At 45.2% G+C, this 23,954-nt stretch overlaps 1 protein-coding gene across 4 annotated transcripts in view; it reads right to left on the bottom strand.

Moving 5' to 3' along the window:
• Positions 1 to 21,706, bottom strand: part of SEPTIN8 (septin 8) — a gene marked incomplete at its 3' end in the record, with an annotated part of 48,754 nt that extends 27,048 nt beyond the window's left edge. For 3 of the 4 annotated variants that reach the window (XM_081894055.1, XM_081894056.1, XM_081894058.1), the window contains exon 1: positions 21,388 to 21,706. In XM_081894055.1, coding sequence (XP_081750181.1) covers positions 21,388 to 21,417 — 30 coding nt within the window. In that variant the 5' untranslated portion in view covers positions 21,418 to 21,706. The remainder of the gene's footprint in view (positions 1 to 21,387) is intronic. The other variant, XM_081894057.1, reaches the window with a different exon arrangement.
• Positions 21,707 to 23,954: the final 2,248 nt, after the last annotated feature.

Raw genomic sequence — 23,954 nt, 5'->3', positions numbered from 1 at the left:
AAATCGTGTTAGCCAAGGGGAGCAGCTTTGGGAGCCCTTGATCTGTTTCCTTTGAATCTGCCATAAGCAGCTTTGTTCACCCGCACTCCTGAAGGGGTGGGCGAAGGTGGTGGGGGCTGCACATCACTCACCTCGCCATCTGCAACCACACCAGGTTTTCTTGTTACGTTAGTATCTTGGGGGTCTTTCCACACTTTCCATTTATAGTGGGATAGTTACTGTTTGAGCCGGTGGTTTAAAGAGTGGGTTTGGTAGCTGACTCTCTGCACCTTTGCTTATATGTCACTATTAGAGGGTGAGGTTTTCCTTTCTACACCAAAGGCAGGTAATGACCAAGTTGAGAAAAGTTCCATGGCTGTAGGTCACACCCCTAACACCACCTTGCGCTCCTCCAGCCAGTAAATGGAGTTATAAGCATGTGCATGAGGGCAGATGCTATTTATTTAATGCCTAGTATTTTGGAGTACTGATCTGGAGGGAGAATAGAGGATTAGAAGAGGACCTATATGTCTGCCTGAGCTATAGTGAACCTGGCTACCGTGAGGAAATTTTGTCTGAGGATAAGGATCGCTATCCTGGGCAGTACTTTGACTCTCTGCTGCTGTCGCTATCTGCCTTCTCTGGTCAAAGAGAAGTGGCCTTGAAAGAGACCGTCACCTAAACCATCCCTACTCCACAAAAAGTGAGATGGCGTTTGTACCCATGCCACACTACTGAAAATATCAAGTATATCCATTCCAGATCTTTCACAAAAGTCAGATTTTTTTTTGCACTATAAAAAATGGGATGAAATGGGTTCCTCACCCCAAAACAAATCTCCACATACTGTCGCATTAGCAAAGAAGTTGCAGGCACCCAGTTGGTAACCCCGATTGTACATGTTTGAGTTCTTGTCCTCTGAATCAACACAGGCGTTATCTGTAACATTAAACCAGGGGTGGCCTTCCAGATGTTGTTGAACTTCAACTCCCCTCTGAAGTCAAAAGAGGAACTTCCCTCATCTATTATTTTAAAAGTTGTCTACCCACTTCTCTACAAACACCTTTCATTTAATGATAATTTTATTATCAGGATCGCAGTGGTTTGGTAGCTCCACAGGTAACAGTTTGTAGAACTGTCCCAGAAGGACTACCCTGTGGGTCTACTTATGTGAAAACTGAGGAAGGCTTCTAATCCCTCAAAACTATATGGAGGTTAACTGAGAGTAGGAAATGTACAAACACTGATGCTTCTGGATTGAGTTTCTCCGTTCCCACCCGCATAAATCCTGTCTTGATGTTCCATCAGGCAGAACAGTCTACAGAAGCTAAGTGTTTATGAAAACCTTCACTGGCTGCCAATTTTAAATTTTATTCCAGTGGAGGACTTGAAGCCTTGAGACTTCTCTCCAAGATTACTAAACAAAAGATTAACTTGTTGTTCAACTTAAGATCAGCTCAAGCATTTTAATGTCCTCTTTCAAAAGACTAAGCACACACTCCCTTTATTTTAAAAGGCAAGAGAAGAAACACCAAAAACAACTTTCTTGGCTGTGACAGAACTCTGCTATTCAAGCTCTCTTTCTGAAATGATCTCATCTTTTTTTACGGAACATATTGATAGACATTTGTGCTCCCGCTCCCTTTTCCACCACCAAATGAAGAACAGCACAAAGAGTCTCCAGACAGGATTTCAGGATAGAGAAATATCCTGACCACAGGGCCGTCTTTCCCATAGGCGCTAGGAATGAAGGACACCTGGGCGCTGGGCTCTCAGGGGCGTCAGGCCTAGAGTCCGGGGCCCAAGAGACCGGGGAAGAGCCCGCTCGTCAGTCAGAGCGCTGCAGCGGGCTCTTCTGTGCAGGCGGCTCTGTGCCGTGAGTTCGGGGGTGACCAAGCCAGTGAGACGCTGAGGTAGGCAGCCGGCTCCGCCCTCCTACGCACCTGGGACTGGGCAACTGGGGGGGGCGCCGAGTGGATCTTTGCACCCCAGCGCCACATATGCTTAAGACAGCCCTGGCTGACCACAACAGTTTACTCCACTATCACCATCAACATTTTAAAAACTCATCTACACCTACTGCATTTGTCAGCAGAAATTGAAGCCATCACTCAAAGCTGTATATTTTGTATGATGCTGTTCCAGTAAATCACTTCAGGACTCCCTGTTTGTGTAACACAGTAAGCCACGTTATGGTATCACTTAGCACGCCACCCAAGCTGGAAGTTGCAGTTAAGCTCCCTTCTCCCTAAGCAGAGCTCTTCAATGTGAAGACGGATCCTGGGCCAATGGGTATGTGCACACACACTTGTACATAGGATTTCTTTGTGTGGACATAATATCATGGCTGACTCTGGGGTTGCAGCGCTCATCTCACTTTATTGGCCGAGGGAGCCGGCATACAGCTTCCGGGTCATGTGGCCAGCATGACTTAGTGGACATAATATAGGGGTTCAGCGAATACATGGCAAGTGGGGCTGATGCACAGTGCAAGTGTGTTCACAAAGGTTACTAGCCCAGAAAAACTGGGTAGCCTGAAAACCTGCTCCACATACGTATGGTAGGCTCAAATATTAAATGAATGTGAACATCTAAGGCAGGCCTGTCCAAAGTCTGTTTCAGGGGCCTAATCCAGTTAGTTGTGGAAGTTTATTTCTGGGGTAAAATCCTTAAAAAAAGCTCAACAACTTCAATCCTTTAAAAAAGGTCAATAACTTTCAGCAAATCTGGCCCTCTTTGAGAAAAGTTTAGACACCGCTGACTACAGTATCATTTAAAAAAAGATATCTTTAAATCTCAAGGAGGGGATGGAGAGGGGAGAGCAAGAAAATGACATCAGGCAGGGAGAAAATATTGCACAGCAAGGGGGTGTCTAACCATTCCCCAACCACAACCGCCCTGATGTAAGCCACACACTCAAAACTCACTGCTGGCACGATTGGAAGTTTCTGTTCCAAGGCCAATTTCAGCTTGAGGGATGGAAGGATGGTGGCAGAGGTTTTTAGCCGGACTGCAACACACAGGAAAAAAAATTAAATCCTCCTTCCTATATGCTGCAGTCACAATTTTACTCCTCTTCAGCAGCTGATGTATTCTATAGATATGTATTGCTACTGTCTTTTTGTAAGTTAGCCATTATAATTTATGTTCTGCTTTATGCTGCTTTTATTGACAGTGTGTCATTAGCTACCCAGTGCTCTAAAAGGGAAGAAAGCTGAGATGTACAAAATAATAACTTTTTAAAAATGCACTATCACATGCTTGTGCCATGTAGCTCAGTGGTAGAGCATCAGCTTTGCATGCAAAAGGTCCCAGGTTCAATCCCTGGCCTCTCCAGGTAAAGGCTCCCTGTCTGAAACCCTAGGGAGCTATTTCCATTCAGTGCATACAGTACTGAGCTGGATAGGCTAGTAGTCCGACTGGATACAAGACAGCTTCCTAGGAACTTAGTTTGGCCCTTAATTCATTTGTGCTGGAGGTGGGGAGAAAAGAACTAGATCTTTTCCATTTTACAGAAGCTTCTCTTCACGGTCATCTGAAGTCTGTTCCTCCTCACCAAAGGAAGCCAGGTGAGTGACTTATTACAAGCCTGCTTTTGCTATCGAAATACAAAATGTGAATTAAGGACTATCCAATCACTTCAGCTGGCAGTCTGTATTCTTAATGAAAATTGCCTAGGGCTGATATGTTCCTCACACCCACCCTCTCTAAAGCATAAATGAAAGACAAGTTATAAACATAAAACCAAAACCTTTGAAGGCTGTGTCATTGACACTGCCTGGAAAGGAAGTAAACAAGGTTTTGCCAGAGAGCTATGATTAGAATATGAATGCCCCGAAAGACCAGAGACATGTTCCTAGGCAACAGCCAGAATCAGTATTATGAGTTTATAAGAAAGCTCTGTCTCAGACAAGCCAAATCGCAAAACCAAGACAATCCAAAAACGGGAAGATGAAAAGATAATATGTGCTTTGGGAGTTATTTTATGCTTCCCCTCCTCTTCTAATATGTTCACAGTTGCTTCTGAGTAGCAGCCAAAAAGGAGACTGCATTACTCAGCCCATTTCTCAAAAATTAATACTGTAAAACCACCGAGAAAGTCAACGGTGGCCTTACTGTTGTAGTTTTCCATCCTATTCCAAACAAACAATTCTTGTGACTGAAGTAGAAAGAACAGAAGAATCAGTTGTCAATAAAAGCTCAATCAATGGCCTTGGTCCAGCAATCCACAGACTTATTCAGGTGGATCAACTCCTGCACGTGGGAGAGCCAGTCACATCTGGCAATAGAAACCCCACTCCAGTTCTTGCATGGACATCTCTTAGGATGAGTCAGGAACAGTCTGTCACTATAATCAATCACAAGACCCAGCACACGAACACCATTTGAATGCCAGAGCCCATCAACTCTGGGGTGTGTGTGTGTCGGCCCCTTCAAATATTTCAATGGGAGGCAGGGCGAAGGGACATCAGACCCCAGGAGTTGACTCCTATGGTGGATACCAAGAAACACAATACTTGCAACATTTGCCACTGCTGTTAGCAGCCTTGAGCACCATTTGGTGGAAAGGCAGGATACAAATGAAACAAATAAATAAGATAGACAAACCTTACACACCTTGGGCAGGAAAAAAACAAGACAACATATCTGAAATGCTGCAGCACATGAACTAATCAAGGAGGGCTTGGAACTGAAAATGATAGTCTTTGACACACTGCACAAAGGAACTAAACCACACAAAAGGGAGAAATGTGTTTGAATCTTTACTAAGACTATAATCAGCTGACTGGCCTTTTGTTTATAAGCTACTTTAGATGTGCTGCCTCAGCAAGACCAGACCCACCTAATTAGTTTGTTGATTGTGCTCTAAAGAGCCTTTAGTTATTAAGCCCTTGATTCTCCAGCCTTTTACTCACTGCCCAATAAAAATCTAGTCTCCTACTAGAAGGACAAATCCTGAAGCTGAAACTCCAATACTTTGGCCACCTCATGAGAAGAGAAGAGAAGACTCCCTGTAAAAGAACCTGATGTTGGGAAAGATGGAGGGCACAAGGAGAAGGGAGCAACAGAGGACGAGATGGCTGGACAGTGTTCTCAAAGCTACAAATATGAGTTTGACCAAACTGCTGGAGGCAGTGGAAGACAGGAGTGCCTGGCATGCTCTGGTCCATGGGGTCACGAAGCGTCGGACACGACGAAACGACAACAACAATAACAACAGCTGACATTTAAGTGTCCTCTCATTTGACCCCATGTAGGGCCTTTAATTCTAAAAAGGTGTGCCAGAGCAAGTAAGCAAGCTCTCTAGGCAAAGCTTTATGCCTAACACACAGGAAACTGCCACATGCCCATGTTGTCAATGTGAAGAAAAAGACTGGTTCCTCGTGCCTCCATTTCCCTTGAGTGAAATCATCATCTCCAGAATCCACAGGAAAGGTTCTTCCTGGCAGGAAAATTTGGGGAATCCTGCTTGCCATTTCTATCAACTGCCTATTTCTGCCTCAGAGGGTGTCTTGGGTCTTCCAAACTCCTGGCCAGGTGTTCACACTAGTTACCTGCCCATGTGGCATAGGTTCTGAATGGTCAAAAGGAGCCAGGGGTGTGCATCAGACAGGGCCAGCACACCCATGAGGCAAAGTGAGGCTACTGCCTCAGGCAGCAGGATCCATTGGGGCAGAGGATCCAGCCTTCAAGGAATGCATTGCCAGGTGCAATGTGCTCCTTGGAGGTCAGATCTGCCACCTCCTCAGCAGCACATCCAATGCCACATCTATAGTGACAGGAGGCACTGCTGGTCTCTTCCCATGCCTGGGCAGGAAATGGCAGGGGCTGCCCTCTGGGGTCTCCACCTGCCCAGTGTGATTCAGAGAGGGCTCTTTCCCCCCAGCACCATGAGAGATTTTGATTCCCACTTCAACCACCAGGTAAGGTTGATTTGATTCCTTCATTTGTTCCCGATGTTGGTCTTCACTCTCCCCCTTGTTCCTGATGGAAATCTTCACTCCTTCTTCTTCTCTGGCAGGAGGCACCATTTTCTGGTTTGTCCCTGGTGCCCAGATGTATTGGGCCATCCTTGGGGGTCAGGAGAACCCCAGAGCAGCGTGCAGGAGAGGGGGAGACATTGTTCTGCTGGCAAGCTGATACACTTGCGAAGATGGAACATTCCACACAGTGTGATGTTCATTCATTTTTATAAAGAACAGCTAGGCTTGTTGGCCTACTGTAACTATTTCTGAGATATAGGGCACTCTATAGGATCCATTGATTACTTTACTGGTAGGGAAATCTGTGACTCGGTTAATGTCACCCAGGGTGCCCAATTAGAGCACAGCTGCAGGTCAGAATATTCAGACCACTAAACTCTTGGCATGAATTGTCAGGGCAGGCTGCAGTCCCGAGATCTAGAGCATTGTGACATGTCTTCTATTACAGCTGAACTTGCATGCTCTATAGCCACATTCTCATATCCTCAGTTTTGAAGGGGGAGGCATCTCCCGTCCATGGTACCAGGGGAAAATGTTCCTCTTCAAGCAAGCCTTTGGCTGGTTAAACAATCTATGGTCTTTTAAATATGTTTGTGGGAGGGGGAGCTATTAGGCTATTTGGGTTTTTTGCTATTATATTATGTATTTTGTGTTTTCTATTTGCATTTTTATGTTGTAAACTGCTCTGCGGCCTTTGGGTGAAGGGTGGTTTATAAATTTAATAAATAAATAAAAATGAAACATACAGTGGTACCTCGGAAGTCAAATGGAATCCGTTCCAGAAGTCCGTCTGACTTCCAAAACATTTGGAAACCAAGGTGCGGCTTCTGATTGGCTGCAGCAAGCTCCTGCAGCCAATGGAAAGCTGTGGAAGCCGCTTCGGACATTCGGGTTCCAAAGAACGTTCGCAAACCGGAACACCCACTTCTAGGTTTGCGGCGTACGGGAGCCAAAACATCCGCCTCGCAAGGCCTTCGGGATCCAAGGTACGACTGTACTTTCAGCAGAGTGCAATCAAGGACCCATCAGAATACAGTCTCAAAAACAGGGTATGATATACAGTAGTTCTTGAACTGAAAGGCTTGCTACAGCAGCAGAAAGGCTGCTTCCACTGCCCCCCCCCCAGTTCATGAGGTGAGGGAACTCGTGGAGGAAGGGTGGGTTGCCTTGGCCCTACTCAAGAATCATGGACTTGCTAGGCTACATTGGGGTGAGCATGTGCAACACACACAATTTTTTATTTTAAGAAACCTGCCGGCATCATTAAATATATGATGTTCAGAACTGATTGTGAAGCAAGTGCATTTACTGTTGTCAAGCTTTTATAGAGGTGTCAAGAATGCCTTTATGCAGGGGTAGGAGGCCTTCATGGTTGTCAAATCAACTTTTTTTTCTATTAGAACTACCAGCAAAAGCCACATGGTTAATTTTTTTAAAAAACAGGGTGCCTCTGACTTAGCATTCCAAGCGTAGGAAATTTGTTTTCAATATCAGAACTGAACTGAACTGAGGGCACAGTCCTTTCACACAAATATCTATTCCTGGTTATTTTTCTACTTTCAACAGCCTAATTTAGATGGAGGGGAATTGTTTAGTTGTTGCTAATGTTTGAACAGCTGGGAGTAAGGAAAAACCCTTGCTGATCTAATGCAACCCCCTGGAAATACACCAGTAGATCCCAATCTGTTGTGTGCCAACCCCTACCTTAATATACCACCAGGTTTGCATTATAAATATTTTTCAGAACAAACCTCATGCACAGTTGCCTGAGCGCCTACAAAGGGGAAAGGCTTCTGTCATACCAGCTAAGGACACAAGGGGGGAAGCCTGTTTCTGCCTTTCAATATGAAAAAAGGCTGCAAAGACTGCGCCTATGAGCAAAGAGTCTGAGCACCACTTCCAGACATTGGACTAAGGCACTGGAAAAACTATATGCTCAGTGGGAAATTAAGGATCTCCTCCAGTCCCACAACATCTGCAAAGCAGGAGAGAAACTACTTCAGTCATTCTGCATTTCCTTCTGTGGCACATGCCTCAAAACACTCTGATTCTGTTCCAAAGGAATGGCATTGATTTAAATAGGACTTCTTTGCTTCCTGAATGAAAGGTTTTAACAGCTTAGCAAACTATCCCATCCTGTGGCTCAGTGGGATAATACAGACCCTGATAAAAAAAAGAGTACAGGATTAGGATAAATTGGGTATTTTGTACAGTAATTGGGCAAAAGATATTGTCACTGGTTAAGCAGTCACATCATAATCCAAGCCAGGAGTTGAGAGACAGAAACAGAGACACACACACACACACACAGAGAGAGAGAGAGAGAGAGAGAGAGAGAGAGAGAGAGAGAGAGAGAGGGGGTGGTGGGGAGGAAGAATAGTTTGAGAACTGTTTCACAAAGCAGGGTGTGGGTAAGCAGAGCAGAAATATATCTCATAAGAAGGACTGTTGCATGCAGCTACTGAGGAATTTGGGTGGCCTAGAGGCAATGGTTTATATTAATTACATGCAGCTATGTATGCTAATTAGCTCTGGTCCTCTGGCCCACAATGAATTGTCAAATGTGACCTTTATATTGGTAGGCCGTTCAATGGCCCTCTAAAGTTATTACAGCAGCTTGTTCAGTGAAATCCAAAGTTCCATTCATTTTGTACAGCAGAACTCTTGTTGTCAGAAACTAAGTAGGTATCAGCCATTTGGTGATGATGATGAAGCTGTTTAAGAATCAGTTCATTCACCATTCAGGAACAAACGCTTTCAAGCATCCAAAACCCAGACTGCATCTGTGCTAAGCAACACTCGTAGCCAACTTGAGCAGATGGGGGGGGGACACACAGGAAGGGTAACATTCTCTTCAGCTCCTTCATTTGCAAGCTGCAGTACAATCCCAGAATGCAGACCAGGAATGAAGGAGGGAGAATCTTCCGAACAACTTTGTTGGGATGCTGCTTCTGTTGATCTGGAGTGCACAGCAACCAAACCTTTCAAGCTTTGTCTCAAGCTTCTGTAACAAACTGTACAACTTTCCAAATGGGTAAACCAGAGGTGGGTTTTGGGCAGCGTGACTGGTTCCGCCGTACTGGGTACTGAGCCTAGGGGGCGCTGCAGGGTGCCATGACTATGATGTAGTGAAATGAGCAGAAAGGAAGGAGTGACGCCGGGGGAGACGACTTTTGGCCTCTCAGGATGTGCCACTGAAAAGTGAAAGACCAAGGTCTCCCTCTAGGTAAACCACTTCAGAGTAGGATGTTTATTGACTTATCTGATTCTCCCACCACCCTTCTCCAGTCAATGTATCAACAGAAATTTCATACTCCTCTTGTACCTTTAACTACAGGCATCTGTGGGCAGATCCACACCACACTTTTTAAGCACACTTGAGGCACATTTAAAGCACATAATAATAATAATAATAATAACAATAATAATAATAATAATAATAATAATAATAATAATAATAATAATAATAATAATAATTTATTATTTATACCCCGCCCATCTGGCTGGGCCTCCCCAGCCACTCTGGGCGGCTTCCATAAAAACCAAAAATACAATAAAATATCACACGTTAAAAACTTCCCTGAACAGGGCTGCCTTAAGATGTCTTCTGAATGTCAGGTAGTTGTTTATCGCTTTGACATCTGCTGGAAGGGCGTTCCACAGGGTGGGCGCCACTACCGAGAAGGCCCTCTGCCTGGTTCCCTGTAGCTTTGCTTCTCGCAATGAGGGAACCGCCAGAAGACCCTCGGCGCTGGACCTCAGCGTCCGGGCAGAATGATGGGGGTGGAGACGCTCCTTCAGGTATACTGGACCAAGGCCATTTAGGGCTTTAAAGGTCAGCACCAACACTTTGAATTGTGCTCGGAAACATACTGGGAGCCAATGTAGGTCTTTCAAGACCGGTGTTATATGGTCTCGGCGGCCGCTCCCAGTCACCAGTCTAGCTGCCGCATTCTGGATTAGTTGGTTTTCACCAAAGAATCCTGGGATGTAGCTTGTTAAGGATGCTGGTAACTATGTTCTGTGAGGAAAAAACTCCCATTCCCACAATTCCTTGGGGGAAGTCATGTGTTTTAAATGCACACTGAATGTTGCAAAAAGTTCACTAGGAATGTGAAGATAATCAACCTCTTTGTTGATACACCAAGCTCACAAGTTCCAACCCATTACTTTGCTGTTTCATTTTCCTTTAAGGGATCAAAAACAAAAAACCCATCCTCATATTCTGCTGTACCCATTAGAACAGCAAACATTCAGAGGAAAATCTTTGCTTCTGCTCAGCAAAGCAAGAGCTTTTAGAAGCACTTCTCTGATGCTGACAAAATGGGGTTCTCTGGAAGGCAAAAACGGCTTCTCCTCAACAGTCCCAGCATATTTATGGAAGGCAATTCAATGGGCTGGGGCTCTTACCAAGCAAGCTGATCTTACATTTGAGCCTCTTTATCTAAATGCTGTTTCTGGACTCACCTTAAAAAGCAAACAATATGTCACTTATCTTTGCTTAGGTATGTGCTGGATTGCTCAATCTCCAACTTCTTCATTGCTAAGCATAGCTGAAGGATGATCAAGGTATTAAAAACTTACGTTGTGAAAGAAATAGCTGCTCAGTCCAGAAACACATGCTCACCCAGTTGCCCATCCCATTCATGACAGCAGAGAGCTGCTCTCTCTTTCCCACACTGACAAACAGGACATTTGGTGAGCTTTTAATTTCAATAGCAGGCATGAATGCAAAGTAAAAAAACACACTTGTATTTGACTATAAAAGAAGAGGACAGTATTGTACACATCAATACAACACCAAAATACAAACTCATATTTCTAACTGGCCATGCTTGGATTACATTATGCCTTAAGTAGTTAAAAAACCCTTTGGAATTTTGCATTATAATATTTTCCGTACCTAAACAAAGGATAGACTCCAAGTTCCTCCAAATTTGGGGAGGAGAGTTTTAATGGGATCTAAAAGGCTATGCATGGGATTTTGTTCATGTAGAAGTTTTTTGTGCCCCCCTTCTCACTACAGCCCCATGTGATCCTCAAGAAGGTGCCAGGGAAACCCCTCCAGAGGAGAACAGCAACACAGTGCAGAGGAATTAAATGGGAGCAGGGGAAATATGAAACTCCCTGTGTGTATATATTGACATTTATGCAGGTCTCTTTTAACCCTGGCCTTTGTTCCCCCTAGCACAAATTGCAAGAGGTGCTAAGTAATATCTCTAGAAGTTCTCTTGCCTGAATCACATTATTACAGCAGTCAAATATCTCTACACTGCCCCCCCCCCCAGAATCCTCTCCAATGTTTTCTAAAAGCATTCATGGTAAAACCTGACAGACATCTATAGATCAGAGTTATGGTACATCTTCCCTTCTCTAGACCAGGCAAATAAGCCAAAGATAAACAGATCAGGTCAAAACTCTAACCCCCGTCAATGTGTGCACACTGCAAGAATAGCCATCCAAGTATTTGTATAGATGGGTAAGGCTTCAGGAATGATGCTCCCCCACCCTACACAAAGTGAAAGAATGTTGCACTTAATCAGGTTTTTCCAATCTGTTGCTGTATTTATACAAGGCAGCCTAATGTTGCGAGAGCACAAGGGAACAAAATTAGGGTTTGCTCTGGTCTAGTTCTCACTAAAGTGGTAAACCTGTCTTGGACCTGGGCCACTTCAGCAGGCAGGCTCTTTATTTATTTACTTATCTTTTTACAGTTCTTCGAAAAATACCGTACAAGGAAGAAGGTTATACCAGCACTATTCCCCCTGTCATGTTCAGAGATTTGTTTTTGTTTTTATTTGGAGGAGCGGAGAAATCTGGGGGCCCTCCCATCTACGGCCTCAAGTGGCATAGGCCAGACACGGTTATACCAAATTAACTGGGCCTCTTATCACTGCTGCACAGAACACACTCCTGCAAACGTAAGTTGGACCTTGGAGAAGTCAGCAAAAAAACAGAGGGAAACCATGAAACAAAAAAATGAAAGACATTTCCTCCAGAATGACCTTAAGGATGAGAAAGTTCATGATTTCAGCAGAACAAGAATTCCATTCCCCAAATGAGTACATGCTGGAAAAGATAAACAGCGTCTGGTTTGGAAAACGAAAGGCCACAGTCAGTTCTGTTAGCAAGCCCCTGCTCAGCCGCACTTTCAGAGGAGCTAAAAGCACCCTTCGCCACCAGTCTCAAAGCTCTTCAGCAACAGAATAACACAAGGATACACATTTGAAATCTAAATACTTCAAATCCTTAAGCAGTTGTTCATTCAAAACTCTTAAGACAAATCCTTGGAAATTTAGACATTTTTGCGCAAGGCCCACCATTCCAAGACATTCAAGGTGAGAGAGGGTTTATCCATGCAGAACTGTAGGGCAGGTCGGAGAAAAGCAGCAGCCCAAGGTAAGCACTGTGTTCAAGTGGGGACTCGGGTCCAAGACTAAACTATCCACTTATCACTGGTGCAAATGCGGAAGAGTGGTCCTGCCCTTCATCTCCTGTTCACTCAAGTTCTCTCCCAGGCACAGGTTTAGACAAGTCTGCACTAGAATATAAATAAATATCTCCTGTTGCAGCCTAAGACAAAGGTTCTGTATGTACTCTGTATCAATTATGTAGGCTAAGGCTGCAATCATATACCAAGTTCCTTAGCAGTAAGCCGCCCTGAACATGGCTAATGTGGATTTAATAACTACCTGTGTTGCTGATATTCTGGCGTTTTCCCTTTTAATCTCAATGTCTGTTTCATAAGCAGTTCTGAAAAATCTTTGGAGTTAACACACCTTGGATATAAATATATTAAATGAATAAATTAAATAAAACATAGTTATTCAGATGTAGGTGATGAGTGCCTTAAATCCGGAGGGCCAAGCAGCGGAAAAAAGGGGCCATGAATCCATAAATTCACTCATGCAGTGGTAAACATGATGCGTGCCAGTCTCATCTCTCTTCTCCCCACCCTAAGTTTAGAGATAGGAAAGGAGCAGTTGAAAGGGCTTGCAAGCTGCATTGCATCAGTCACACTGCAGTTCTAAGGTTCTAGGACTGGGAGCGGCTGCCAAGACCATATAACATTGGTCCTGAAAGACCTACATTGGCTCCCAGTACATTTCCGAGCACAATTCAAAGTGCTGGTGCTGACCTTTAAAGCCCTAAACGGCCTCGGGCCGGTATACCTCAAGGAGCATCTCCATCCCCATCATTCTGCCCAGACACTGAGGTCCAGCGCCAAGGGCCTTCTGGTGGTTCCCTCACTGTGAGAAGCAAAGCTACAGGGAACCAGGCAGAGGACCTTCTCAGTAGTGGCATCCACCCTGTGGAACGCCCTCCCACCAGATGTCAAAGAGAAAAACAACTACCAGACTTTTAGAAGACATCTGAAGGCAGCCCTGTTTAGGGAAGCTTTTAATGTGTGACATTTTAATGTATTTTTAATCTTTGTTTGAAGCCGGCCAGAGTGGCTGGGGAAACCCAGCCAGATGGGCGGGGTACAAATAATAAATGATTATGATGATGACAACCTGGAAAGTGCTGTGCAACTGTAGGGATGATCCATGTCTGTGCTCCAACTCCCTGCTCAAGAAGAGGGTAGAACAGCCTTCACCATCCTAGTGATACCCAGATACCATGATCTACAATTCCCATCTGTCCCTGCCAACACAACCCCATCCCTGCCCTCATGCTGCCCTTGGGAGGATGCACTAAGGGGCATCAGAGACAAGACAAGACCTGTACCCTTTGTAGGAGAAGTACAGGGTCCCAGCAACCATGGATTTTAATCTGGCTAAGGGACCAGCCTATGCATGCAGATCCATTCAGGAAAGCTGTCGGCCCAACAAATTAAATTAGCTGGATGGTGATTGGAGAACAGGCACTTTGGGGACATGACATATGGCACCTTTCCTAGAGAATATCTAGGGAGGCTCATGTCATCCCAATTCCACGGTGGTGGTGGTGGGAAATCTAAGAACACAGCTCTGGCTCAACTCCCTTTCCCGCAAAGGAATTATTTGCCCTATATCCTTTTGTGAGGTAGGAAGCATCCCAAGCCAGCTCCAAGGCTTCAATTCAAAAGGGAAATCACAGCCATCAACTTTCCCACAGCAGTCCTCCACAGAACATTTCACAGTTGTGGTCTGTTATGAAATGAGAGAGAGAGACACATGACCTCTTCTCACACTGTTGCCTCAGCTATTGGTAACATTTCTGAAATGTTTTTCTAACTCCTTTATTTGCCAAGAACACCCTATCATCTCAAGAGCTTTACATCAAACCTCAGCAGCTGAGGGTGAAGCATAAAACCATTAGCACAGGGGGGAGGGGGAGCCCAGCAGAACAAGCCCAGCTCCCCAGATTGTGCCACATCAGTTGTCAGCTTCTTATAATAGTTCCTTCCATCGCACTTTGCATTTAGCAACGTGGTGGTGAGGGGGTTAGAGAGAGGAGAGGGGCTGGCTTGTTTTAAACATAGTGTGGGAAGTGAAGGCAGCTTCCCAAAGAAAAATGAAAAACAAACCCCAAACCCATACAATCTAATGTGGGACAAAGGTTTAGAAATGTCAACAGTTGACAAGGAAGAGTGACATGCTTCATAAGGGTGTCCAATTCAACGAACATCTGTTGTGTGTATTAAGGGCATCAGGCACACAATATAGCCATCTCAAAGTGAACAACCCAGAACACACAAACCCAGAACAAAATCCCCAATGTGAACTATGAAAGAAGCACCAAGAAGGCGCATCACACGTGCTCAGAAGGGTCGCTAAATATCCCGAAGCCCAACTATAGCCCTTCAGGGCAGAGCTTAAACACAAGCTGCTGGCTCAAGGGGAAAAAAATATGCTCCAAGTTGCTCCCATCAAGCTGTAAGGAGAAAGGGACCAAGATGAGTTGCAGAGAAGCAGCAGAGATACACTCTTCATATCACACTTAAATTACAATTATGTTTAATAGATGCATTCCACACTTCCAGTTCTGCAACCATGAATAATGGCTTAATAATGAGACCTTAACTACTGGGTGTTTGTGTGAGATGGAGTCCTTATTCATCAGGATTCCATATGACATTGGCTTTTAGGTCATGCAGGGTTTCTGTGAGAGTGCTGGAAGTATTGAGAATCAAATGTTATTCCAACCACAGCTTTGGATTCAATGATCACTACTGGTATTTAAAAAGGAAGCTCAGAACTCCCCCATAGAAGTAACATAATGGCCTGGTTCTGACAATCATTTCTCAGCTTAAACAAGGCAATATATGCACAAGCCCTTTGCTCATGCTCTCTGTCATTTTGCCACCTTTTCACTCCTTGGCATACACTGCAGTAAGCTGGGAAGTTTTCAACTAACCATACCTTCTCATTCCATCCAGACTGGGAAACTATGGTTACCTGGTTTCAGAGCTAGACAGAGTTTTAAACCAGCTATTGCAATGAAGATGAAAACATTCAAAATGTGAAATCCTAAGTCTGCAGTCCTACACACACTTAACTTAGAGCAAGTCCCACTGAATTCAATGGAGCTTACTTCTGTATAGAAATGTAGGCTTGCACTGTAATTCCCGTAGGGTCAGAGCAGGTGTGCAGTTGTGAAGTAGCTATTCAACCATGTTTTATGAGCACCAAATCAACTCTTTGCCCTCCCTTTTGGCATCACAGGATAGGAAAGTGATTCAGCACCTAAATCAAAGTTGGCCAACGCAATGGGCAGCCAAACTGTATGTATGGATGCTAACTTTCTATTGACTTCCATGGAGGTCCTTAGACCTTGCTTCCAAGTATGCACAGGAATGCAGCCTTAGATTTCATTTAGTGTATATTGTATATCTTCAGGGGCACCAAGTTACCCAGCAGATATCGGTTATCAGCCCTGAGAATGTAACAAAACTAAAGAATCCATGTCTGTGCCACTATTGGGCAGAGATTTATATTTTATCCTCTCAACAAAAGCCTGTAGTATGGATTAAGTTGAGAGATCGTGACTTGCTCAGGGCCACCTAGCAAGCTTCATGGTTGTGCAGGGATGGATGTTCAGTTTGGCTACATCTCTAATTAAATTAGGATTGATCTGCCCTTCCAGAGGCCATCATTAAGGTCACAGGCAGACAGAACACACTGATGCTCCTGCAAAATCTTACATAACAACTGGGGCTGGCAGGGGGTGGGGGTGGTACAGTATTCACATTCCATTGTCTTACACAAACAAACCCAAAATTTATGATAGTGAAAAACAAACCGTTTTGAACAATATTTTAAATTTAATTTTCAACATGCAGAACAATTCCCACAATATATTTCATAATAACTAAACACCAAGCTCCTCTTGCTTGACAGAGGGCCTTCCTAAGGTACAGGGGAATGGCGCTTGATGTTCAAACTAGTATTGGTCCTTGGAAAAAGTAATGGAGGGGGGTGGGAGTGGAAGCCAGGTTGCTGAATCCAGTATCACCAGACACGCAGTTTTGAATCAAAAAAATGTTTTCCAAGGATAGATTGTGCAGCACTCAGATAAATGGGTCACAGCCCAGTTCATTTCATGTGTTACTTTCTCCCCATAGCCAGAACTGCATAAGGGCTTGAAACTAATGCAGAATGCTCAACATTTTTGTTCAGAGATCTGAGAAGGGAAGGAGGAGATGTTACAGGAGGGATGCACTCAAACCATGGAGAGAAAAGAATTTCTATATATTATGTTAGCTCAAACTACGACAACTTGAGCTTGGGAAGTTAAGCTAGTCCCGATACATGAAAATGAAAGGTGTTGGTCATCACTGTAATTCCTCCTGAATAACTCTACAGTAACATATAAGCTTTTGAACACCGCCAATGGCAGCTTTAAACCTACACAAATCCCATCCAGCTTGGCTTCTGGTAGCAATTACTGTATACAGCATATACTACCTGCACCATTCACCTAATAGAAACAACGTTTTCGATTTCTTGACACCACACAAAAGCAAAAACCTGAGCAGCGCTTACTTTTGCGCTTTGTTTTGCATTCTGAGTGGTTCAAACATTATCACGGGAACAATTTTCCTCCAAGCTAATTACTCTCAATAGAAACACAAGTAACCACTGAGAGCAAGTTTCTGGCAAGGTTTCAAGGCACTGGCGCTGGAAGGGAATACAAATGACTTGAGCTTGCTGTTTTAGCAAAAGCCTCAACTCGGTTTATTTTTATTCCCATTGTATCAATGCCTATATGGATGTGCTTTCAACACTAACAACAAACAGCAGAACTTTTAAGTTATTCCTCCCCTCAAAAAAATTGCCATTACAATTATTTGGCATTTATGCTATAACTAGTGAAATTCCATCGTTATGATGGACTGGGGAGGGGGTCCACGTTGCAGGCACTTCAAGATGCGCAATTTGGCTGTGTGCATAGACAGAGGAAATCCCATTAATCCCACAGTGCCTGTTCCAGTATCAAGTTTTGCCCTCCTGCCATGATGTACCCAAGAACGGCAGTTTATGCTCCTGCGCATAACTGCATGCTTTCATTCTCACTGTGGATTGTCCTCCTCTGTGGACTGTTTCAAACTCTCTCTTTTGCGAACTGCATGCAGACTGCAACCAACAGTGTGGTATGTACACGTGCATTTCATTGCACACACATGGGCAAGTACAGTTTCCGTACATGTGTGAATGCAATCAGTGAAGCGGACATGTGATCATCACATGATACTCCTCCCCCCCCCCCACATGGAAGAGCTTTCCATTCAGGAGGAAATGCTGCAAGCCCTGTTGATTCAGGCTGCTTTACGCATCACATTAACTGTGCCCTTGCTTTAATCTCAACTCCCCCACTTTGATTTGCCCCCACACTAAAACTCCACGGAAGATCCCGATATACCTCTTGTCCTCTGGCATTTATAGGCACCACCATTTAGCTCAGCTTACTGGACTGGAGTGTTTGTCTCTTGGGTATGAACACAATTTCCATCATTCCACATGCGGAGTGCTCTCCCCAGGGAGGCTCGCCGGGCGCTTTTGTGACATATCTTTAGGCACCAGGCAAAAACATTCCTGTTCTCTCAGGCCTTTGGTTAATTAAACAACCTATGGTCTTTTAAACTGTGTGTGCATGCGTGGTTTTATGGTTTCTGTTTGTTACTATGTTGTGTATTTTTGTGTTTTTACATTATATAACCCACCCTGTGATCCTCCGATGAAGGGCAGTATAGATGTGTAATAAATAAATAAATAAATAAATTTCACTCTAGCACCCATTACAATGCCTCTCCCCCCTTTTTGATTTCCCCCTATGAGGCATCAACTATCAGGCTGTGTACACACCGTACCTTTAAAGCACATTCTTGCCCTCAAAGATTTCTGGGCACAGGAGTTTGCCCTTCACAGAGTTACAATTCCCAGAAACTCCTAACAAACTTAACCCTTAACAGTGCCAGCAGCAGTGCACAAGCTCAACTGTCATATAGAACAGCCGCAGTTGCCCCATATATTTTGCACATGCAAATGTCGCCGCACACCATCCATCGGTTTTGAATGTTCCACTGACAACCCTATTAACAAGGGTTCCGGCTAATGGGTTGGCTGCTATGCCAGCAGAAATACACCTCTGAATATTACCCTGCATTCATTTAAAGAATTTGCATCTTCAGAAAATCCCAGTGCAGGAGTTAGCCAACCCTGAGTTGGTTCCTTTCATAACGCAGAGTTCCACTTGACTTTCGCCATAGGCTGCAACACAATAAATAAACCTCCAGAAGGCCAGAGAAAATGCTTGTGTGAATTAGCACAAGCTAAAAGCCAGGAAGGAAACAATATAATTGTTCAAATGAGCAGTTAGAAACCCATAGATGCAAGGCAGTATCAGATCGTTTTAACTAACCTGTGCCTTTCATAGAGTGCAATGAGATTATACAATGTATACAGTTATATGTACACAATGTATATATAAGAGCAGCTGTACATTTTGTAATTGTTTCATTTCTTCTTAACAGGAGGTTCCTGCAGACCCAACATAAATATACAAAACACTTCCCAAACTTTCCATCTGACATTTCAAACACACTACAAGGCACAGTCTTAGTTTGTGCCTCATAAATGTGCATTTAAATGATGTTGCCATTCAGAGACACCCACAGTGTTGGCTTAGAAAGCCATTCCTTGGCTTCTGTCTTGTTTAGATGCCAACATTTACACAATTAAGGATTTGCAATGGCCAGAGACATCTGGCAACTCAAACAAAACATTGGCTGTGTTCTAGACAGGATAATGGCACACACAGAGGTTTGACAATCAGCCTTCAAAAAAGAAATTATTCTGAAAGAAAAAAATGTTGTTTGTTTTAGTAAGCATACTAAGGCATACATAAAACTAGTATATCCCAGGGTTTTATGGGAAAGGAGATCTCTCATTCTTTCACAGAGCTAGATAAAAAGTGTCTGAAAGAGACAGCACAGAATGGTTAAATGCATAATGAACATGAAATTTCATTCATGCATGTTGCGCGAATGCATATCACAGACTTGAGGAATTCAAGGCTGATAGAGGGTTGGACTATTAGCTGAACTGTGTTTGCATACTCTCACGTCCAAGATAATGTGATATATATATATGTGCAGTGTCAAAATCACATATGGGACTTCCAACAGACACTTCACATTTCTATAATCAACTTATGTCAATTCGAAGACACTATTTAGCCTCAGTAGAAATGGTAGGTTCGGGCTCATAATTACAGCTGCTCATCATGACTGGAGTAAAAGCAGGGTTCGAAATTAGCAGGGAGCCAGGTGCATTTCACGCATAAAGATTCTCCATTTGCGAGCAGCTCAAAAAGTCTGGGTGCCATTTTTTTGCACCTGGCTGACACTCAAGGATTACTGAAATGTATGTGCCCTGAAGCCCCAAAGTATATGTTAAGGACAGACAATATGTTAAGAGTACAGTAGTGTGTTTTGAAAACTGAAATATGTACCAGTATTTTTATTGTAAGCACCAAATTAAACGTGCATTAGTAATTTATGTTAGAAATGTGATATTAACAATATGTCACTTATGTGAATTGCATATTAGTTCGTGCTTATACAATAATAAATAAAAAGTGTTGCTGAACGGCAACTAGACGTTCTGTTTTGGCGTCCACAACCCAGAAGCCATTTGGCTCCTAGCTTTTCTCTCCCAGTTTCTAACACAGAGTAAAAGCCACTAGCAAACAGAAAAGCTCACTTTTGCTTCTCTCTGTTATGCACTGCAAGTTTCGAGTTGCGTAAGTAACCGCAGCAATATATTGGCAGCCAACTATGTGGGTAATACTTCTGCTGAGCATCTAACTTCCCCGCCCAGGAATTATTAAATTAAGGACAGGGAACCTGTGGTCCTCCTGACTCCAACTCCCATGAGCCCTGATCATGAGCCACCATAGCAGGGTTTTTTGTTTTTTAAAAAGCATATCTGGAGGGCCAAAGGTTTCCCACTCCATTAAGATTAAATGCACCGAGAAGAATCCCCTTTGGGCGACAGCTGGTTCGGAATGAAAGAGGCTCATCTCTTTGAGATCCTGCACACAACATCCACAAGAAACAGCCCTTGTTTTCAGTGCGACTTGCTCAGAGGTGAGCAGTGGGAGTCGAGTCCATGCAGACACGCACAGGATCCAGCTGCAAGGACGCTTTTTTGAACTGTAGCTGCTGTTTCCATTCCTGAAGGCCAGCTGCCCATCTCCTGCCGCAGAGCCCAAACAAATACTGCAGGGCAGGGCAAAAAGTCCATCGGAATGGGAAGATCCCCGACAACTCGGAAGGAGAAATTCGGCTGGTGGGTCTTATCCGACTACCTACGACAGTCCACTCCTTGGGTGCAGGCCACATGTATTAAAACGCGGCGGCGGCGGCAGCCTTGGCGCCTGGTGCAGCTGTACAAAACCCATGGAGGATCCCCCCCCCCGGGAGGCTGCAACCCTACCCAGAAATAAGCCCCACTGAATTCGGCGGGGTGGGAAACGCAGCCTTAGCCCCCACGTTCCCAGAGTCGCGCTCACTGAGGACTACAGGTCGCCCCCACTCCAGTCCCACCATCGCCATCTATCCTGGCAGAAAGGCACAAGCCCCCCCCCGCGCGCGCGCCAAACGCGTGTTTCGTGGCGGGGCTGGCAATCGGGTAAGTGACAACACGCCTGCCTGCTGGAGAGTGCGCCGAGACGCGCAGCCTCTTCTGCAGAAGGCGGCGACTCCCTTTCCCGGGAGATCCCTGATGCCCCAAGCTCAGCCCAATTCAGACAGGCAGCCCCCGCGCGGCCCGGAGTCCCGTCCCTAAACTCCCCCACGGCGAACCCTTTCCCACGGCGCAGCCCCCGCCAGCCGGGGTCTCTAAGCTCTTGGAGGGAGCGGCGTGCGCGCGGCGCCCCTGCCCTCCTGGCTAGAGACCAGGCTGCTGCTGCGGCTGCGGCTGCGGCTGCTACTCACAGAGAAGCGCTCCAGCTCCGTGGCAGCCATGGCAGGGAGATCCGGGGGCCGAAGGGCGAAGGGGTTCCTGCTCCTGGGGCTCTAGGAAGCCGTCTTGCCGGGAACCTGCTCCTCTCCTCCTGCTCCTCCTCCCTGGGCTGAGGCAACTGAATGAATCCAATATGGCCACTTCCTGGAAACTCTCCCTTCTCCGGCTGGGGAGGACGCGGGACGCCGCCCTCGCCCGGGGCGCCGCGGGGCGGCGAGGAGCTGGCGGAACCGGGGAGCCCGCTCGTCCCACGGAGCCTCGACGCCCAGCCCGTCCGGCAGGAGAACGCCCCGCGAGTGGCAAGGGGGAAGGCGGCGGCGGCGGCGAACCGCAGCTGCCCGGCGTGCGCGGTCCGGAGAAGGATGCCGGGAGTTGTAGTCCGGGGCTTGATTGGGTCGCTGCGTTTTTCGGGCGGAATTCGGCGAGGCTGGAGAGAAGCTGCGCAGCGTCGAGAGAGAGCTTTGCTTCCAAGCGCTTCCCAGGTATCAGCGCAGAGATCGCTGCCGCCTAACCTACCTCACAGGATTGTTGTTGGGGTAGCACGGGGAGAGCGGGAAGCATGAGACCCCCCCCCCGGTATAGGTATATATATTCAATAAACAATACTACTAATAATGTACGCCGCCTTGAGCTCCTTGGAAGAAAAGGTGGGCTACAGAGGCAATAAAGAAAGAGACGCATAAAATATTATGCTCCTTTCTCTACCTTGCTGGGAGGCGAAGAGTGGCTTGTCTATAACCCCAACACCATCCACTCCAACCAGATGTCCTTTAGATCTTGTTAAATCACGGCTCCCATCAGCATTGGCCATGTTGGCTGAGACTGGTGGAAAGTGGAGAACCAAATCATCTTGGAGGGTCACTTGGAGCGCAAAACATATGATGTTTCCTAGGAAGAAAGCAACACTGGATTTATCACTCCCCTGCACCAGGTGCTGAGCTGAGGGGGTGCAAAATTGAGAAGATCCATTTTGGGGGTGCCATATTTTGGGGTCTCTCAGGGCACCATATTATCAAAGATTGCCAAAGTCCGCCCCTGAAGGAAGCCCCAATGAATTAAAGGGGGCTCATTTGGAATAAGAGGGCAGCCTTTGAGAGCGATTGGAAGTTTTCAGTCAAGGGCGTTCCCATTTGTTGACTTATTTGCAACAGTCGCACAACTCCACTTATTGTTAGCCACTATGTTGCACCAAGTATTCAAAAGTTCTGTGGGCTCATAGGAATGCCCATCCTACTATTCTGATCACAATAAGTTTGTGCTGAACAATATGCCTGTTATAGGTCCCACAGGTGTTGGGGTGGGGAAGCACTTCATGAAGACTGCATGGGAGGCCTGTTTCCATCTGGGTCTCAAACGGCTTTCTTTCCAGAGCCAGCCCAAGTGGTAACTTGGGGGGAAGCAAAAACATTTAATCAAGCAATAGATATTGTGATCAGCATCTTCTTTGCTGCTGCTTGGAGTGCCTCAAATATAAGCATTTAAATGTTGTTTTTATGTCACTCCACACTTTAAAAAATAATAAAGTGGTGTTACAACGCAGTGGCAAAATTTAAAATAAAACCAATACCTTTCCAGTACAATCACAAAACTAGCAAATCCTAAGCAAGCAGATTAAGAGCAAGCTGGTATTAATATCCTAACAAAGCAGGCCTGGCCTGGCCTAATCCTTTGTCCAGTTGAGAGATGAGAGCCATACACTGTGAGCTTGTTCACGTCTTCCCCTTTGAAGATGAGATTAGATACCGTTTTGTCAAATACAAAATCTACTTTGAATGTAAGAGAGTTATTTATACTGTTCATCAATCTTCTCACAAGAAGATGTCTCAAAGCACTTACAAATCCATGAAAACCAAAACACCTTCATATTCAAAACCAAAATGCACTGAATAAAAACACAATAAAACAAAACCCCTAAAAGTGCTCATCCACTAGTAATGGATGAATCCTACCAAACCTCTCCTCTCCTCCAGACTTGAAGATGAACACCAAAAAACAGGCCAGATATCACAGAGTATATAACCTGTTACCATGTTCAAGCTGCCTGAGTCCCTGTCAGGGAGAAAGGCAGGGTATAAATAAATGTATAATGTAATAACATTCACTTGTTCACATAAATGAAGAGGGTATTTTTCTCTCCACTTAATTTTTGTACCCGCAAGTAAACCTTAGGCTACATTCCAATGGCTGTGAATGGTTTTCTTTTGATACTACAGGACACTTCACTTTCCTGGACTTGCTGCAATCCAAACCAGCATGGGCAAAGCCACTGTCTGCACCTCAGCACCACTGCTCACACCAGCCAGGGTGAAAGGTGGGGTGTGGCGGGGGGGGGGGGGCAACGACACTCCTTGCTGTGTCAGATTCCAGGCTGGTTCAGTGATGATTGGGCCTGTTGCTGTCACATGATGAGAGGAGGGCTGGCTCAGGAGCCAGCTCTGCTCTCACCCTCTCCATTTCCAGTGGGGATGCCACCAGCAGTGGCTTCCATTTGAGGAGGTACATTTGCAGTGCTCCTCACCAGCTAAGCCAGGCAGGTTTG

Source organism: Podarcis melisellensis, assembly GCF_964234715.1.
Source record: "Podarcis melisellensis genome assembly, chromosome: 2".
In the NCBI taxonomy this organism is placed as follows: Eukaryota; Metazoa; Chordata; class Lepidosauria; order Squamata; family Lacertidae; genus Podarcis; species Podarcis melisellensis.
The sequence above is the reverse complement of the archived record's forward strand: the minus strand, read 5'-3'. Positions and strand labels throughout refer to the sequence as shown.